Below are 12,865 nucleotides of genomic sequence, written 5' to 3'. Positions count from 1 at the left end.
CTGTGGGACAATTTCAAACAGCCCAAAATAGAATGGAATCCTGAAAACAGGGAGTCAGAACAGAAAAACTACTTGAAGAAATACTGGCTGCATATTTTCCAGATTTATGAAGAACTGTTAGCACACCGATCCATAACCCCAAACCCGAGCAGTATGAGGAAAACTACCAGGCGCATCATGATTGCTCAAAATCAGAGATTAACAGAGAAGCTTAAAAGCAGCCAGAGAAAAAAGGCAGAGGACCAAAAATAAATATGACAACACCTTTCTGCTGAACAACTTCAACTGCTTTGACCTAGTTGACCTTTACATATCAATTACAACACATTCTTCTCAAGCTGTACATGCAATATCTACCAAGACCATACTCTGGACTATAAAGCAAGTGTCCATAAATCCAGTGTTTTGGATTTTAATCATTCTAATAGATGTGTAGTGGTCTCTCATTGTTTTAATGTGCAGTTCCCTAATGAACTGTGACATTGAACACCTTTTCATGTTGCTCATTTGCCATCTGTGACCCCACTGGTAAGGTGTCTGTTCAGATCTTTGGCCCACTTTTTAGTCGGGTTTGGAGGTTCTTTTTATTGTTGAGTTTTAAGAGTTCTTTGTATATTTTTTATACAAGTGTTTTGTCAGATATGTTTTGCCCTTGTTTCTCCCAGTTGGTAGCTTGTCTTTTCATGCTCTCAACAGATCTTTTCATGAAGCAGTTTTTTAATTTGATTGATTGATTGATTGATAAATTTTTTTAATGTTTATTTATTTTTGAGAGAGACAGAGACAGATCGCAAGCTGGGGAGGGGCAGAGAGAGAGAGGGAGACACAGAATCTGAAGCAGGCTCCAGGCTCCGAGCTGTCAGCACAGAGCCCGATATGGGGCTTGAACTCACGAACTGTGAGATCATGATCTGGGCCGAAGCTGGACACTCAACCGACTGAGCCACCCAGGCGCCCCAGAAGTTTTTTAATTTTAATGAGGTCCAACTTTTCAGGGTTGTGCTTTTATTTATTTATTTTTTTAATGTTTATTTTGAGAGGGAGAGCGTGCACATGTGTGCACACGAGCAGGGAAGGGGCAGAGAGAGAATCCTAAACAGGCTCCGCACAGCGCAGAGCCCAATGCAGGGCTCAACCTCACGAACTAGGAGATTGTGACTAGAGCCTAAATCAAGAGGTGGATGCCTAACCAGCTGAGCAACCCAGGCACCCTAATGGATTGTGCTTTTAGTGTTGTATCTAAAAACTCATCCTCAAACCCAGGATCACCTAGATTTGTTTCTCCATGTTCTAGAAGTTATAAAGTTCGGCATTTTACATTTTAGGTCTATGATCCATTTTGAGTTAATTTTTGTGAACGATAGAAGGTCAGTGTCTGGAGTTCTTTCTCTCCATGTGGATGTCCAGTTCTTCCAGCACCACTTATTGAAATGACTGTCCATTTCTTCACTGAATAGCCTTTGGTCAGTTGACTGTATTTATGGGGCATGATTTCAGAGTCCTCTATTCTTTTCCAGCGATCTATTTGTTTAGTCATTTGCCAGTGTGACATTGTCTTGATTATTGTAGCTTCATAGTAAATCCGAAAGTCAGGTAGTGTCAGTCCTCTGATCTTGTCCTTCTTCAGTATTGTGTTAGCTATTTTGGGTTTTTTGCCTTTCCATATAAACTATAGAGTAATTTTGTCTCTATACATAAAATAACTTGCTAGCATTTTGATAGAGATTGTCTGGTTTTGTCTGGGTAATGCTGGCCTCATCAAATAAGTAGAAAATGTTTTCTTCTGTTTTCTGAAACATTGTAGAATATTGATATAATTTCTTCTTAAATATTTGGTAGAATAAACCAATGAAAAACCATGTGGGCCTGTGCCTTCTGTTTTGAAATGTTCTTAATTAAGGATTCAGTTTGGTTAAGAGACACAGGCCTTGTTTATCTATTTCCCCTTGTATGAGTTTTGGTAGATAGTGTCTTTCAAGGCATTGATCCTTTACATCTAAGTTATCAAGAACTCTAACCGGAATTTTTATGTTCTTAGGATTTGGGGCATTTTTTGTTTCTAATGTTTGTTTATTTTTGAGAGACACAGAGCATGAACAGGGAAGGGGCAAAGAGAGAGGGAGACACAGAATCTGAAGCAGGCTCCACGCTCTGAGCTATCAGCACAGAGACCGATGCGGGGCTGGAACTCACGAACCCTGAGATCATGACCTTAGCCAAAGTTGGAAACTTAACTGATTGAGCCACCCAGGCATCCCCGTTTTTTGTTTTTTTTGAAATCTTGTCCCTTATCATTTTTTTGTCTGCCCCAGTTTTTAATGCACTGTTTTCTCCAGTAGAATATTTTCTAGAACATTTCCTATGTTCATAGTCCATACTCAACAAATATTAGTTGGCTCAATCACCTCATGTTTTGGGGTAGTTCTAAGCAGTTTATAAAGCACTTTTGTGTTCTTTATCTCCTTTGATCTCTGTATACACTAAGCTGGGGAAGTAGTGATATCCCCATGTTTCTCAATAGGAATGTGCTACTCACATTAACTAATTTTCCTTAGTTTACTCACTTATTAGGTGGGCATAGCTAGAACATTAACTGAACTCCAAATTTTAGGCCTCCCATACCTAACACCAGCCCACACCAGCCCTGGTGTACTTCAGATCCACCTCCCTTTATCAGGCCCCTTGGAGAGAAGAGAGGGAGTGACAGTTATTTAGACGAGCAGTTGCTCACATAATTAGTTTTTCCAGACGAGATGTTCTCATGATAAGAGGTTCTCAAAGATCTTCTTGACCTCTAAATGTTTATTCAAACTGATGCCTGGCACCTGAATTGTGCAGGCTTCTTCCATGAACATTAGATGGTAAGTTAGTGTTTTTAAGGGAACATGTTTATGTTACATATATTCTGTCTTCCCTGCTTGGTTTTATTGATCTTTACTCTATGGCAAAAAGTAATTCTTGTGTTCTGAGAAGCTGTTTATGACTGTCTTACTGAGGAAATTAAAGCAAACAAATGATTTATATGCTAACCTGCTGAGGGCATTATTCATATTTTAAAGTAATGCTTGATTAGTAACGATTTTAATTATAAAACAAACCACATACATGCTACAGTAGGTTCCAGAAAAAGCAAGATGGGGGAAAGTGGTCATCATGTCTTTTGCCAAAGAACTTTTTAAAAAATGAGTTGAAGAGAAACCTCAGTAGTTATTCATTGCTAAAGAATCTAACTGACATCTTTGGGAAATAATTGGAAAAGCTAGTGGATTGTGTACATGCTGTGCTAGAAGCCTTGAGCTCCCTTTTGCATTCTATAATTTATATGTTGCCACAGCATGAGGTAATTTTCATGATTTTGCTTTTAAATTATGCATATTAAAGTGAAATGTACTGATACAAATATAGACATGACCTATAAAGATTTTTTCCTTTCCCCAGAATTTAACCTTTTAAAGACCTTTTTATTCTCCAAACCACCCTTGTCATAAACAAATTACAGAGCTTTTCTGTGCTAGAGCTTATTAGTGTGTTGGATGTATATAGTATGGTAGATACTGTAATACATATTTTTTGTAATAAAGTATTACACTGTCTCTTGATACTTTGAGAAATAGGTGTATTTATTAAGAGCTTGACCAAAAGCATAATTGAGTATAAGCTTAGAAGCATTAACATGTATCTATTTTTATGCAAAAAAAAAAAACAAAAAATTATCTGGTGAGTATATGGCCTGAGTTGTTTTCTAATAAAAGATTAATATCTTGTGCTGCTCTCACCCAACTGAAAGTACTGAAAAACAATCTTGGTTAGAAACTGTGCCCACCCAGTCTTCAAGAGCCGTCATCGGAGCCTAGAAGAGAAAAGGAAGCAAATACTCAGACTATGTGGTATAAGAGCAGAAAAACAGTTTCTTCTCACATTTCTGAACCTCTCTCCAATGTTTTTCCTGTTTCACAGTCTTTTCTTTACATCTAAACTCCGAATTACTCTTAATGCACCAAGATTTTAATTGCCACTCTCTAAGAAGTAGCCAGAAATGTTACCTACATTTTCCAGCAAACATTAGCTTATTATTTAGTTTATCAGTCTATGTATCTACTTGGGAGACCAGTATAACATATTAATTAAAAACATGGTTTCTGAAGTACCTAGGTTCAAATCCCAGTTTATCTGTGTAATAGTTTTGTGATCTTGGAGAATTTTACTTAACCTTTCTGAGCTTGAATTTCTTCATTTATAAATGTTCTGGAAGGAGTGTAATGATATGGTACATATAAAAAGTACGGAGTACCGTGCTTGGCATGGGCTACCCACTTAAATAAATAGCTATATTCATCATTACTGTATGGTTGGGCTCCCCTGTTTGGCATGGGAGAATCATTTATGTCAGACATAATCCCATATTAGAAGTAATAGATTTGACATACTCATTTATTAGCAATGTTTTAATTATAATTCTGGGCCTAGCCAAAGGTGTGGTAAAATGATCACTCAAATAGGCTGATGGAGATAAAAGTTGCATAATACAACTTAGCGGTAGAGCAATTTGGCAGTATATATCGATACCCATAAAAACCCTCTTTGAATCTGTAATTCCCTTTCTAGAAATCTCTAAAGAAAGAATGAGAGATTTATACTAAAATTTACAGCCACCAGCATTTGACAATTGTGAGTGGGAGTTAGGAAGGGGGAGGCGAACTTACATGTCCAGCAGTAGAGAAGGGTTGAATGACAAGTGATATTTTTACATGATTCATATTCTGTAGCTGTTATGAAATATTTGATATGGGAAACTTCTCACAATATACGGTTATAAAAGTATGTAAAATGCTCAAATTTTGTACACTAAGAAATACCTCTCTCCCTCTTGCCCTTTGTCTCCTTTCCCAGAAACAAGACTGGAAAAATGTGCATCAAAATATCAACAGTGTTTATCTCTGTGTGGCTGGATTTCAGTTTTTTGTGTCTATTTTTTGAATTGTTTTTATACATTTCAGTTTTTTTTCCAGATTGTACCTACTAAACATGTTACTTGGCATACCTCATAGGAAAAGCAGTGAAGGGGAGATTGGGTGTCTGAGTATGTGTTGTTGATCAGTAGTGACTTTATTGAAGAAAGCTTTAAAAAACTGAAAGTTGCCCCTTGGATCCAAAAATTAATCTCCTAAACTGAAACGATTTAGTTGGTGGGAGCCAGGAGGGGGCCAGGTGTGGGTCATAGAAGGGGTTGTTGGACAGATTCTGGCATTCAGGTGGACGTTGGTTTTAATGTAGCAGATAAATAAGAGCTCAAAGAGGCATGGGTGATGTTTAATATAAAGAAGGAGAGGAAGCTTCTTGCAGAAACAAAACCAGGGTGAACTTTAATTACACTTGCAAAAAGATTATTAGGTAAGGGGCTCATATCACTTAAATTTTATTTTATCTTTTTTTTCAAAATATTTATGATGGACAGAGGGAGACTGATACATATTTCTAGTGGAAGGTTCATGAAAGAATAAATATTTTGTGACTGTAGAAAAGTATTTGAGTGTTTGGCTCTTTCTGATAACTTATATATTAAAGTGATTTTAAAATATCAAGAACAAAATTACACGTTTGCAACTTTTTTCTAATTAGGATCCAGTTTACGGAAAAGGAAAACTTGGAGAAATCCAGGGACTCATTCTGGGAATGTTGGATACCTTTAACTATGAACAAGTAAGCTTTCTATTTCTGAGGCTGTCCTAAGGTAAAAAGAAGCTATTTCTTTTTTCTTTGCACCCATACTTTTTCTTTAAAAATTCCTATTTAATGGAAGTTTGGTAGATTGAAGTGTATGCTTTTTAAAAGCTTATAAATCTCTTGGCCTTAATTAATATGTGTATACACACACAGAGATATTGTAGAATGTGGAAATGTATCAAATTTGGACTCATTTTATTCATTGGGAATGAAACAGTTCTTTTTTTCTAAGTGAAAAGTGTGAGAAATATTCTGGAAAATAATTGAATGGAAGAATGTAACCATGAAAAGGAAGAGTCAGCATGAGTATAGAAATTGCAAAATTAAATGAATTTTCTTTCAAAGGTTCTGAAGCAGATGATTGCCACTAACCAAAAGTGGTCATTAGTCTTTAACTCAAAACTGCCTATAGCATTGATTCTCAGTAGGAGCCACCATGGTATACAGATTTTTTTCTTAGTATACTTCAAAGTGACTGATGAAGCCACCTAAGAAAAGCACCACTTAGGTATGGTAGATACAGTATCTGCTTCTTTAATAATCTGAGAGAAAAAAAGAAAAATTGGGGTGACAGAGCTTTTCTTAGGGTGATGAAGAACTACAGTTTTGCCAAGCATAGCCCAGTGAAACAGATACCCCTGCAGGCATGCACTCCGTGTTGGCAGAAGGGAAGCTGAGAACAAGGCAGGAAATGTTTGCAAACTTTGGAAGAGCAGGAAAAGATAGGGTTGATTGGAAAGAATTACAGTGGTAAGACTGTTAGACCTAAAAATTCTCCATTACAGGTAAAATTAAAGGACTGGGCTTATAGCAAGGAGGATGGGCAGTATGTCTACCCCTTTGGGACTGACAGAAAAGAGCCCAACTGCACATCTGAATGATAGATATGAATGTTGAGAATTAGATAGAGTATGTAAGCAACATAAGCCACAAAGTATTAAAATGACTTAATGTGATAGCTATGAAAATGTCTTTATGTGACTTACTGACAGATGTCACAGTCTTAAGTAGATTCAAATGACTTGTAAGTGCTGATCAGGAAAATGTGATCTTTCTGCCCAAGGGAGATGAAAACTGAGGAACGGCCATTAGTTTTTTCAGTGAAAGGTTATTTGAAATATTGCCATGGATGCAGTTTCTATAAAAAAAAAATCGGAGTTTTGGGTTGTTTGTTGTAACACTTTGAGCCATTCAGAGGGAACTTATTAGAAAAACGTAATTAAAAAATAGGTTTGTATTTATCTAGTCATTCGAAAGCCATCAGTGCTGAGTTAAGCCACAGAATGGCAGAGCACACATTTCTCAGTAGAAACTAATGATAGCCTTTTAATAAATATTTTGAGACTCTCGATGTATGCCCTGGTCATTTCTTGCACATTAAAGTTAACCACTTAAATTTGGGAGTATTTGGGGTTTGTTTTTATTAATGTTATGCCTTCATAGTATATTCTTTTTTTTTTTTTAAACATTTATTTATTTTTGAGACAGAGAGAGACAGAGCATGAACGGGGGAGGGTCAGAGAGAGAGGGAGACACAGAATCCAAAACAGGCTCCAGGCTCTGAGCTGTCAGCACAGAGCCCAACGCGGGGCTCGAACTCACAGACCGCGAGATCATGACCTGAGCTGAAGTCGGCCGCTTAACTGACTGAGCCACCCAGGTGCCCCAGATAGTATATTCTAATTTCAGTTGTTTGTGGTAAAAAACCAAACAAGTGTCTCTCCTCATTCACCTCCTCCCATCTCTTTCACTTAAAGAACCATTTTTGTGTGTTTGGTTTCTGTTTTGGTCTTTCCTAGACTCTGCTGGAAACAACTACTAGCCTTCTAAACCAAGATCTCCATTGGTCATTGTGTAACCTGAGAGCTTCAGTCACCAGAGGACTGAATCCCAAGCAGGATTACTGCTCTATATGTTTGCAGCAGTACAAGAGACGCCAAGAAATGGCAGATGAAATCATTGTCTTTAGGTAATCAAGGGAAGGAAATGTTACACATACAGTGTGCGACATGTATGGTATTACCAGGCAGGTATACATGTGGATACACAGCTCTAGTCAGTCTTTCTAGCAGTGAACAAAACAGGGCAAAGTTCCGCCCTCATAGACCTTACATTCTGCTTAGGGTTTGGGAGAATATATGGGGTAAAGGCAATAAAAGATGGACTCTGGAACCACGCTTTTTGAGTTCCCATCCTGTTTCTGCTACTTGCTAGCTGTGAGACTTTGAACATGTTAATCTCTTTACATCTTAGTTTCCTTATCTGTAAATTGGGATAATAATGGTACCTTTTTCTTAGCTTATTGCGAATATTAAATGAGATAAATTACATAAGACACTTGTCATCGTGTTGACATAGCAAGAGCTATATAAGTGTTATAACTTCTATTAGTATAGACACAGGAAGATTAGCAGATTTGGTAGTTGGAAGGGGAAGAAGCTCTCATCACACAAAAAGCCCACGAAAGAGTGTTTGGTGGGGGAAGATATTTTATACAGAGTAGTCTTGGAAGGCATCACTGTTAAGGTGACTTAATAACAATTTAAAAATTAATAAAAATGTAATAATTACCATGAATAAAATAAAATATGGTGTAAAGGAATGTTGGGAGCTACTAATTTCTAAAGAGTAACTAAGGAAAGTCTCACTAGTTTAGTGACATTTGAGTAGAAACCTAAGGGAAGTGGCCATGCAGTATCAGGGGGGTGCCCCAGGCAGAGGATCAGCAAGGGCAGACACCTTGAGGCTAGAGCTTGGTCACATACTTGGAGAGTAATGAGTGAGTAGGCTTGTGCTGGCGAAGCAGAGTGAAGGAAAGGGAAGATGATAACAGTTGACTTCAGAAGAACAGAGGCCAAATTATATAGCAACTGGGTCATTATAAAGGGTTAAACTTTTACTCTGAGATGAGAAGCCATTGGATGGTTTTGAGGATAGGTTTGACGTCTGGCCTGTGTCTTAAGGATCTCTTTGCTATATTGAGAATGGACTACAGAAGTTCAAGGGTGAAAGCAGGGAAACCATTTAGGTTATTGCAGTAATCCAAGAGAGAGATGGCCCAAGGTGGTAGTAATGAAGTAAGAAGTGGTAGGATTCTGGACATATTTTAAAGGTAGAGCTGGTAAGATTTGTTCATAGATTGCATGTGAGGTGTGAAAGAAAGAGAATAGTGAAGGATGATGCCAAACTTTTTGGCCTGAGAAACTGGAAGAATGTAGTTGTTGAGGTGGGAAAGGTTGGATGAGAGCAATGCGGTTGGGGTAGAGCAGAGTGAAATCAAGAATTTGGTTTGACACATGTTAGAGTTAAGATGCCTGTAAGATATCCCATCCACACATAGGTGGCATTTTAAAGCTGTGGACCTGGAGTAATCACTGAAAGAGCAAGCGTAGCTCTAGAAGAAAAAAAAGTAGAGAAAGACTATAAAGACTATAGAAAAGAATTGACTTCTGAGGTAGTCCAACATTTCAGGCTGGAGAGTTGAGGAGCAATCAGTAAAGATGACAGAGAATTATACTCAACACTCACTTTAGGGAGGCTCACTTAGCAATCAGCAGGGAGTTTCTTCTTAGGAATAGTGTAAGAATTACTGCAGCCCTGACAGTTTTGTATTAATCAAATCACAACTGTTGCCTTGGATTTGATGAGGCAGACCACTCATGTTGTTACCAAGCTACTTAAATCATTAGGGCTTTCCCCAATTGCATTTTTTTCATACTTGCTAAAAACATTTCATAGTTTGAGAAATGAACAGAAGTTCAAGTCATCTCCCACGTGGTTTGTAGTCAAGAGAATTGTGATTCTGTGCCTGCTCCCAATGTAGGTGTGCAAATACATGAGTCTGGGTTTTAAAAAAGAGAGGACGGCAACAAGTAAATTTCCTTTCTTCTTAACTGTACAACAGTCAGTGTATTACAACTTACCGGAAGTCTTTGCCACTTATAAATACACTCTAGCATAGCTTATGTTTGGAGATTTTATGTTAAGGAAAAGTGCAAATTGGTTGCCTTTATTTTGCAGCTGTGGCCATTTGTATCACTCATTCTGTCTGCAAAACAAAGAGTGCACCATAGAAACTGAGGGGCGGACAAGGTGGACATGCTACAAATGCAGCTCAAGTAACAAAGTAGGGAAATTAAGTGAAAATTCATCTGAAATTAAAAAGGGGAAGACAGCCCCGTCACAGGTAAGACTTGTTTTCATGGCAAGATGGAGATAGTCTTTTCTTACCAGGGTCTTTCGGGCCTGGCCTCGTTTTTCTTGTAGACCTCAGCGACTTTACCTCGTTGGTATCTAGTGCATGACGCCTTCTGTTCAGTTCTATTTAGTATTTGAAGAACTTCTCCTCCTTGCCCTACGCTGAAAATAGGGATTTAAGACATTTTAAAGGCAGAAGACATTTTCTTCTCTGAAAAAGTTTAAGATCTACTTGAAGGTGGGGGGCGGGAGGGGGATGTACATACATGAGCCTCCTGAAGCCTTTGACAAAGTAAGAGGTCAGCAAGTACTGATGGCTACCTGTGTGCTCGAGAGCAGAGCTGTCCCTCTTCAGTGGGACCAGTGGACAAGCTAAGTGCACATGTGCTCTGTGCGTGGCTCTCTCAGCTGGGTAACTTTCTTCAAAGAACTTGATGCAGTAGTGTTCATTTGAGAATTTGTCATTGCCTTTGGAATTCGACTCATGGACTAGATACACTTTTATTCATTTGACAGCCTTTCTTTTTTCCTTCTTAAGCAGGCAGTGGTGCATTTGAACTCTGCTGCTTAATAACTTTTGGGAGAACAGAACTTGACAACACGCGGGGCCCAGTGTGGAGGAGGAGCCGCTGCTAGGACCAGCACTTGATCATTATTCTATTCTCAATTTACTTCCTCTTTGGAGTGAGACGAGGTGTCACGGTTGCCATTTCTTGCTCCTTCCTCTGTGCCCCCACCTTGTAGTTGGCCTTAACATCACTTAGTGAAAAGTGGAACCTGTTGATCTTCTGTCCTTGTTCTGTCAGCTTTCAGTGCTGCGTCAGAGGTAGACCCAGAAAAAAACTTTGACCTAGTTTCTCCCAGATAACAGTTCAGAATTTTTATACTCTGGTGGTAGACGTTCATTTATATTCGTCAAGTATGTACAAAACAGCGTGCCAGGCACTGTGCTAAATGCTGGGGGTATAGTAGTAGACACAAATTTGTCTCATGGAGTACACAACCAATGAAGTGACAAACAGACTTTGAGTAAGTATTCTCAAGTTCTTTCTGGCGCCAAATGCGTGGTATCTTTTCCAACACCAGGTCTGACACTAATTCTGTCAGTACTCTGCACACCAGCTGGGTGTCCAGTAATTCAATTCTGACACTGACTATCAGGAGTTAGCGTCAGATTCCACAGGTTCAAGGGCTCATTCACCTGAGCCTACCCTTACTTCAATCATCAGTTGCAAATGGAATGTCCAGTTACCTACCCTTCTGTCTGACTTGGCAGAGTCAGAGGTTCCCGTGATCAATCCCCCTGCAGTTTGACAATGCACCAGGAGCAACTCCTGGAACTTTATATTTGCCTGTTTAGAAGAGGATCCAACTCAGGAACAGACATGGGAAAAAATGAGCAGGGCAAGGTATGGAGGGAGAAGGGTGCTTCCTTGTCCTCTCCCAGCACACTACCTTTCCAGTACCTCAGTGTGTTCACCAACTCAGAAGCTCCTTGAACCTGGCTGCTTCAGGGCTTCTGTGGCAGTCTCATTATGTAACCATGACTGATTGAATCATTGGCCATTGGTGATTATACTCCATCTCTAGCCCTTCTCCCCTCCCTAGAAGTTGGGGATGAAGGGCAAGCAGGGGAGGGTAGAGCCTCTAAGCATGACCTGATCTTTGTAATGACCAGCCCCCAACTTGAAGCAATCTAGGCATCCACAGCTACCAGTCATCTCATTAGTATACAGAAGGCACTCTTATCACTCAGGAGATTCCAAGAGTTTAAGGAGCTATGTACCAGAAACCAGGGACAAAGACCAAATATTTATTTTTATTGTGCCACAAGTACTTGGAGATGAACTATGCTGTAAGAGCAGGCAATGAGTGGACTTAGTCGACGTGAAAAACCATGGAAGGCTTCCTGGAAGTGCCATGTTAGCTTCCCCTGAAGGAAAAGAGACATGAGCTAGACAAGTTTAGGTGCAATAGTGGGTAGAAAGAGGGATACTCTAGACTGAGGGAACCATATATATAGAACAGACATAACCTCTCTGCTGTGAAGCTAGACATTGAGCATGACTGGATCAAGAATATGAGAAAATGAGTGGTATGAGGTGAGGCTGCTGTAGTAAACAGGGACCATATTAATTACTTTGATGTTTGTGCTAAAGAAAGTGTATTAAGGGGTTTTAAGGAAGGAATAATATCTGATCAGAATAGCATTTTTTTTTCAGAGCGATATTTTTAGAGCACTCTAACTGCAGTGTAGAAAATGAAAGGAAAATAAGAACAGATGTAGGGAGACCCAAGAACACTGAAGTAATTTGGAGGAAAGAAGTGGTAACTTATACTAGAATGATAGAAGTTGGGATGGAGAAACTAGTACCTATTTGAGATGTGTTTGAGATGCGTAGAGACACCAGAACAGTTAACATGGTCCTTGCTTACCTCACCAGCTGCATGTCAGACCACTCTCTTTCACCCTGTCATCCAGTCACGTTCAACTTCCAGTTCCATGATCTTTTCTGGTTTATAGCAGAGATGCAATATTTGAGGGATAGAATTATCAGGAGTTGGTGATAAAACTGTTGGATGGAGCACGTAAGACAGAGGGAGGAATCAAAATTAGTACCCAGATTTCTTACTTGAACAACCGGTGGATGATGGTACCATTTACTGAGGTAGAAAGCAATAAACAAAGAACATACTTGGGAATAAGAGAAGTCATTGTTGAATTTAGAGACTTTGGCAGGACATTACAGGTAAAGATGTTCAGTATGGTTTCCAGATTGAAAATTTCATTAACTAGTCATCTAAAATGCTTCCTTGTTTGCATTTAGGGAAGGAAAGACAGATCTTATGATTTCCACCCTGTTTCCAAGCTGCATCCAAATGCAGATGAGGGAACCTTTTTTATGCAAATACTTAAGTCACATCTTGGGGCACTTCAGTTTTT

The 12,865-nt window shown here is 39.0% G+C and overlaps 1 protein-coding gene across 13 annotated transcripts in view; it reads left to right on the top strand.

Moving 5' to 3' along the window:
- The window catches only part of VPS8 (VPS8 subunit of CORVET complex), a 253,159-nt gene that overhangs the window by 186,374 nt on the left and 53,920 nt on the right, over nucleotides 1–12,865 (top strand). For 12 of the 13 annotated variants that reach the window (XR_008297776.1, XR_008297777.1, XM_027061270.2 and 9 more), the window contains 3 exons: nucleotides 5,620–5,700; nucleotides 7,524–7,693; nucleotides 9,745–9,910. Coding sequence is in view for 11 of the 13 variants with exons in the window: in XM_027061270.2 (XP_026917071.1) it covers nucleotides 5,620–5,700; nucleotides 7,524–7,693; nucleotides 9,745–9,910 (417 nt within the window). In the remaining 2 variants the exon portion in view is untranslated. Of the gene's footprint in view, nucleotides 1–5,619; nucleotides 5,701–7,523; nucleotides 7,694–9,744; nucleotides 9,911–12,865 lie in introns of those variants that run through there. The other variant, XM_053221131.1, reaches the window with a different exon arrangement.

Source organism: Acinonyx jubatus, chromosome C2 (assembly GCF_027475565.1).
Source record: "Acinonyx jubatus isolate Ajub_Pintada_27869175 chromosome C2, VMU_Ajub_asm_v1.0, whole genome shotgun sequence".
In the NCBI taxonomy this organism is placed as follows: domain Eukaryota; kingdom Metazoa; phylum Chordata; class Mammalia; order Carnivora; family Felidae; genus Acinonyx; species Acinonyx jubatus.
This window is presented reverse-complemented; position numbering and strand designations above follow the sequence as displayed.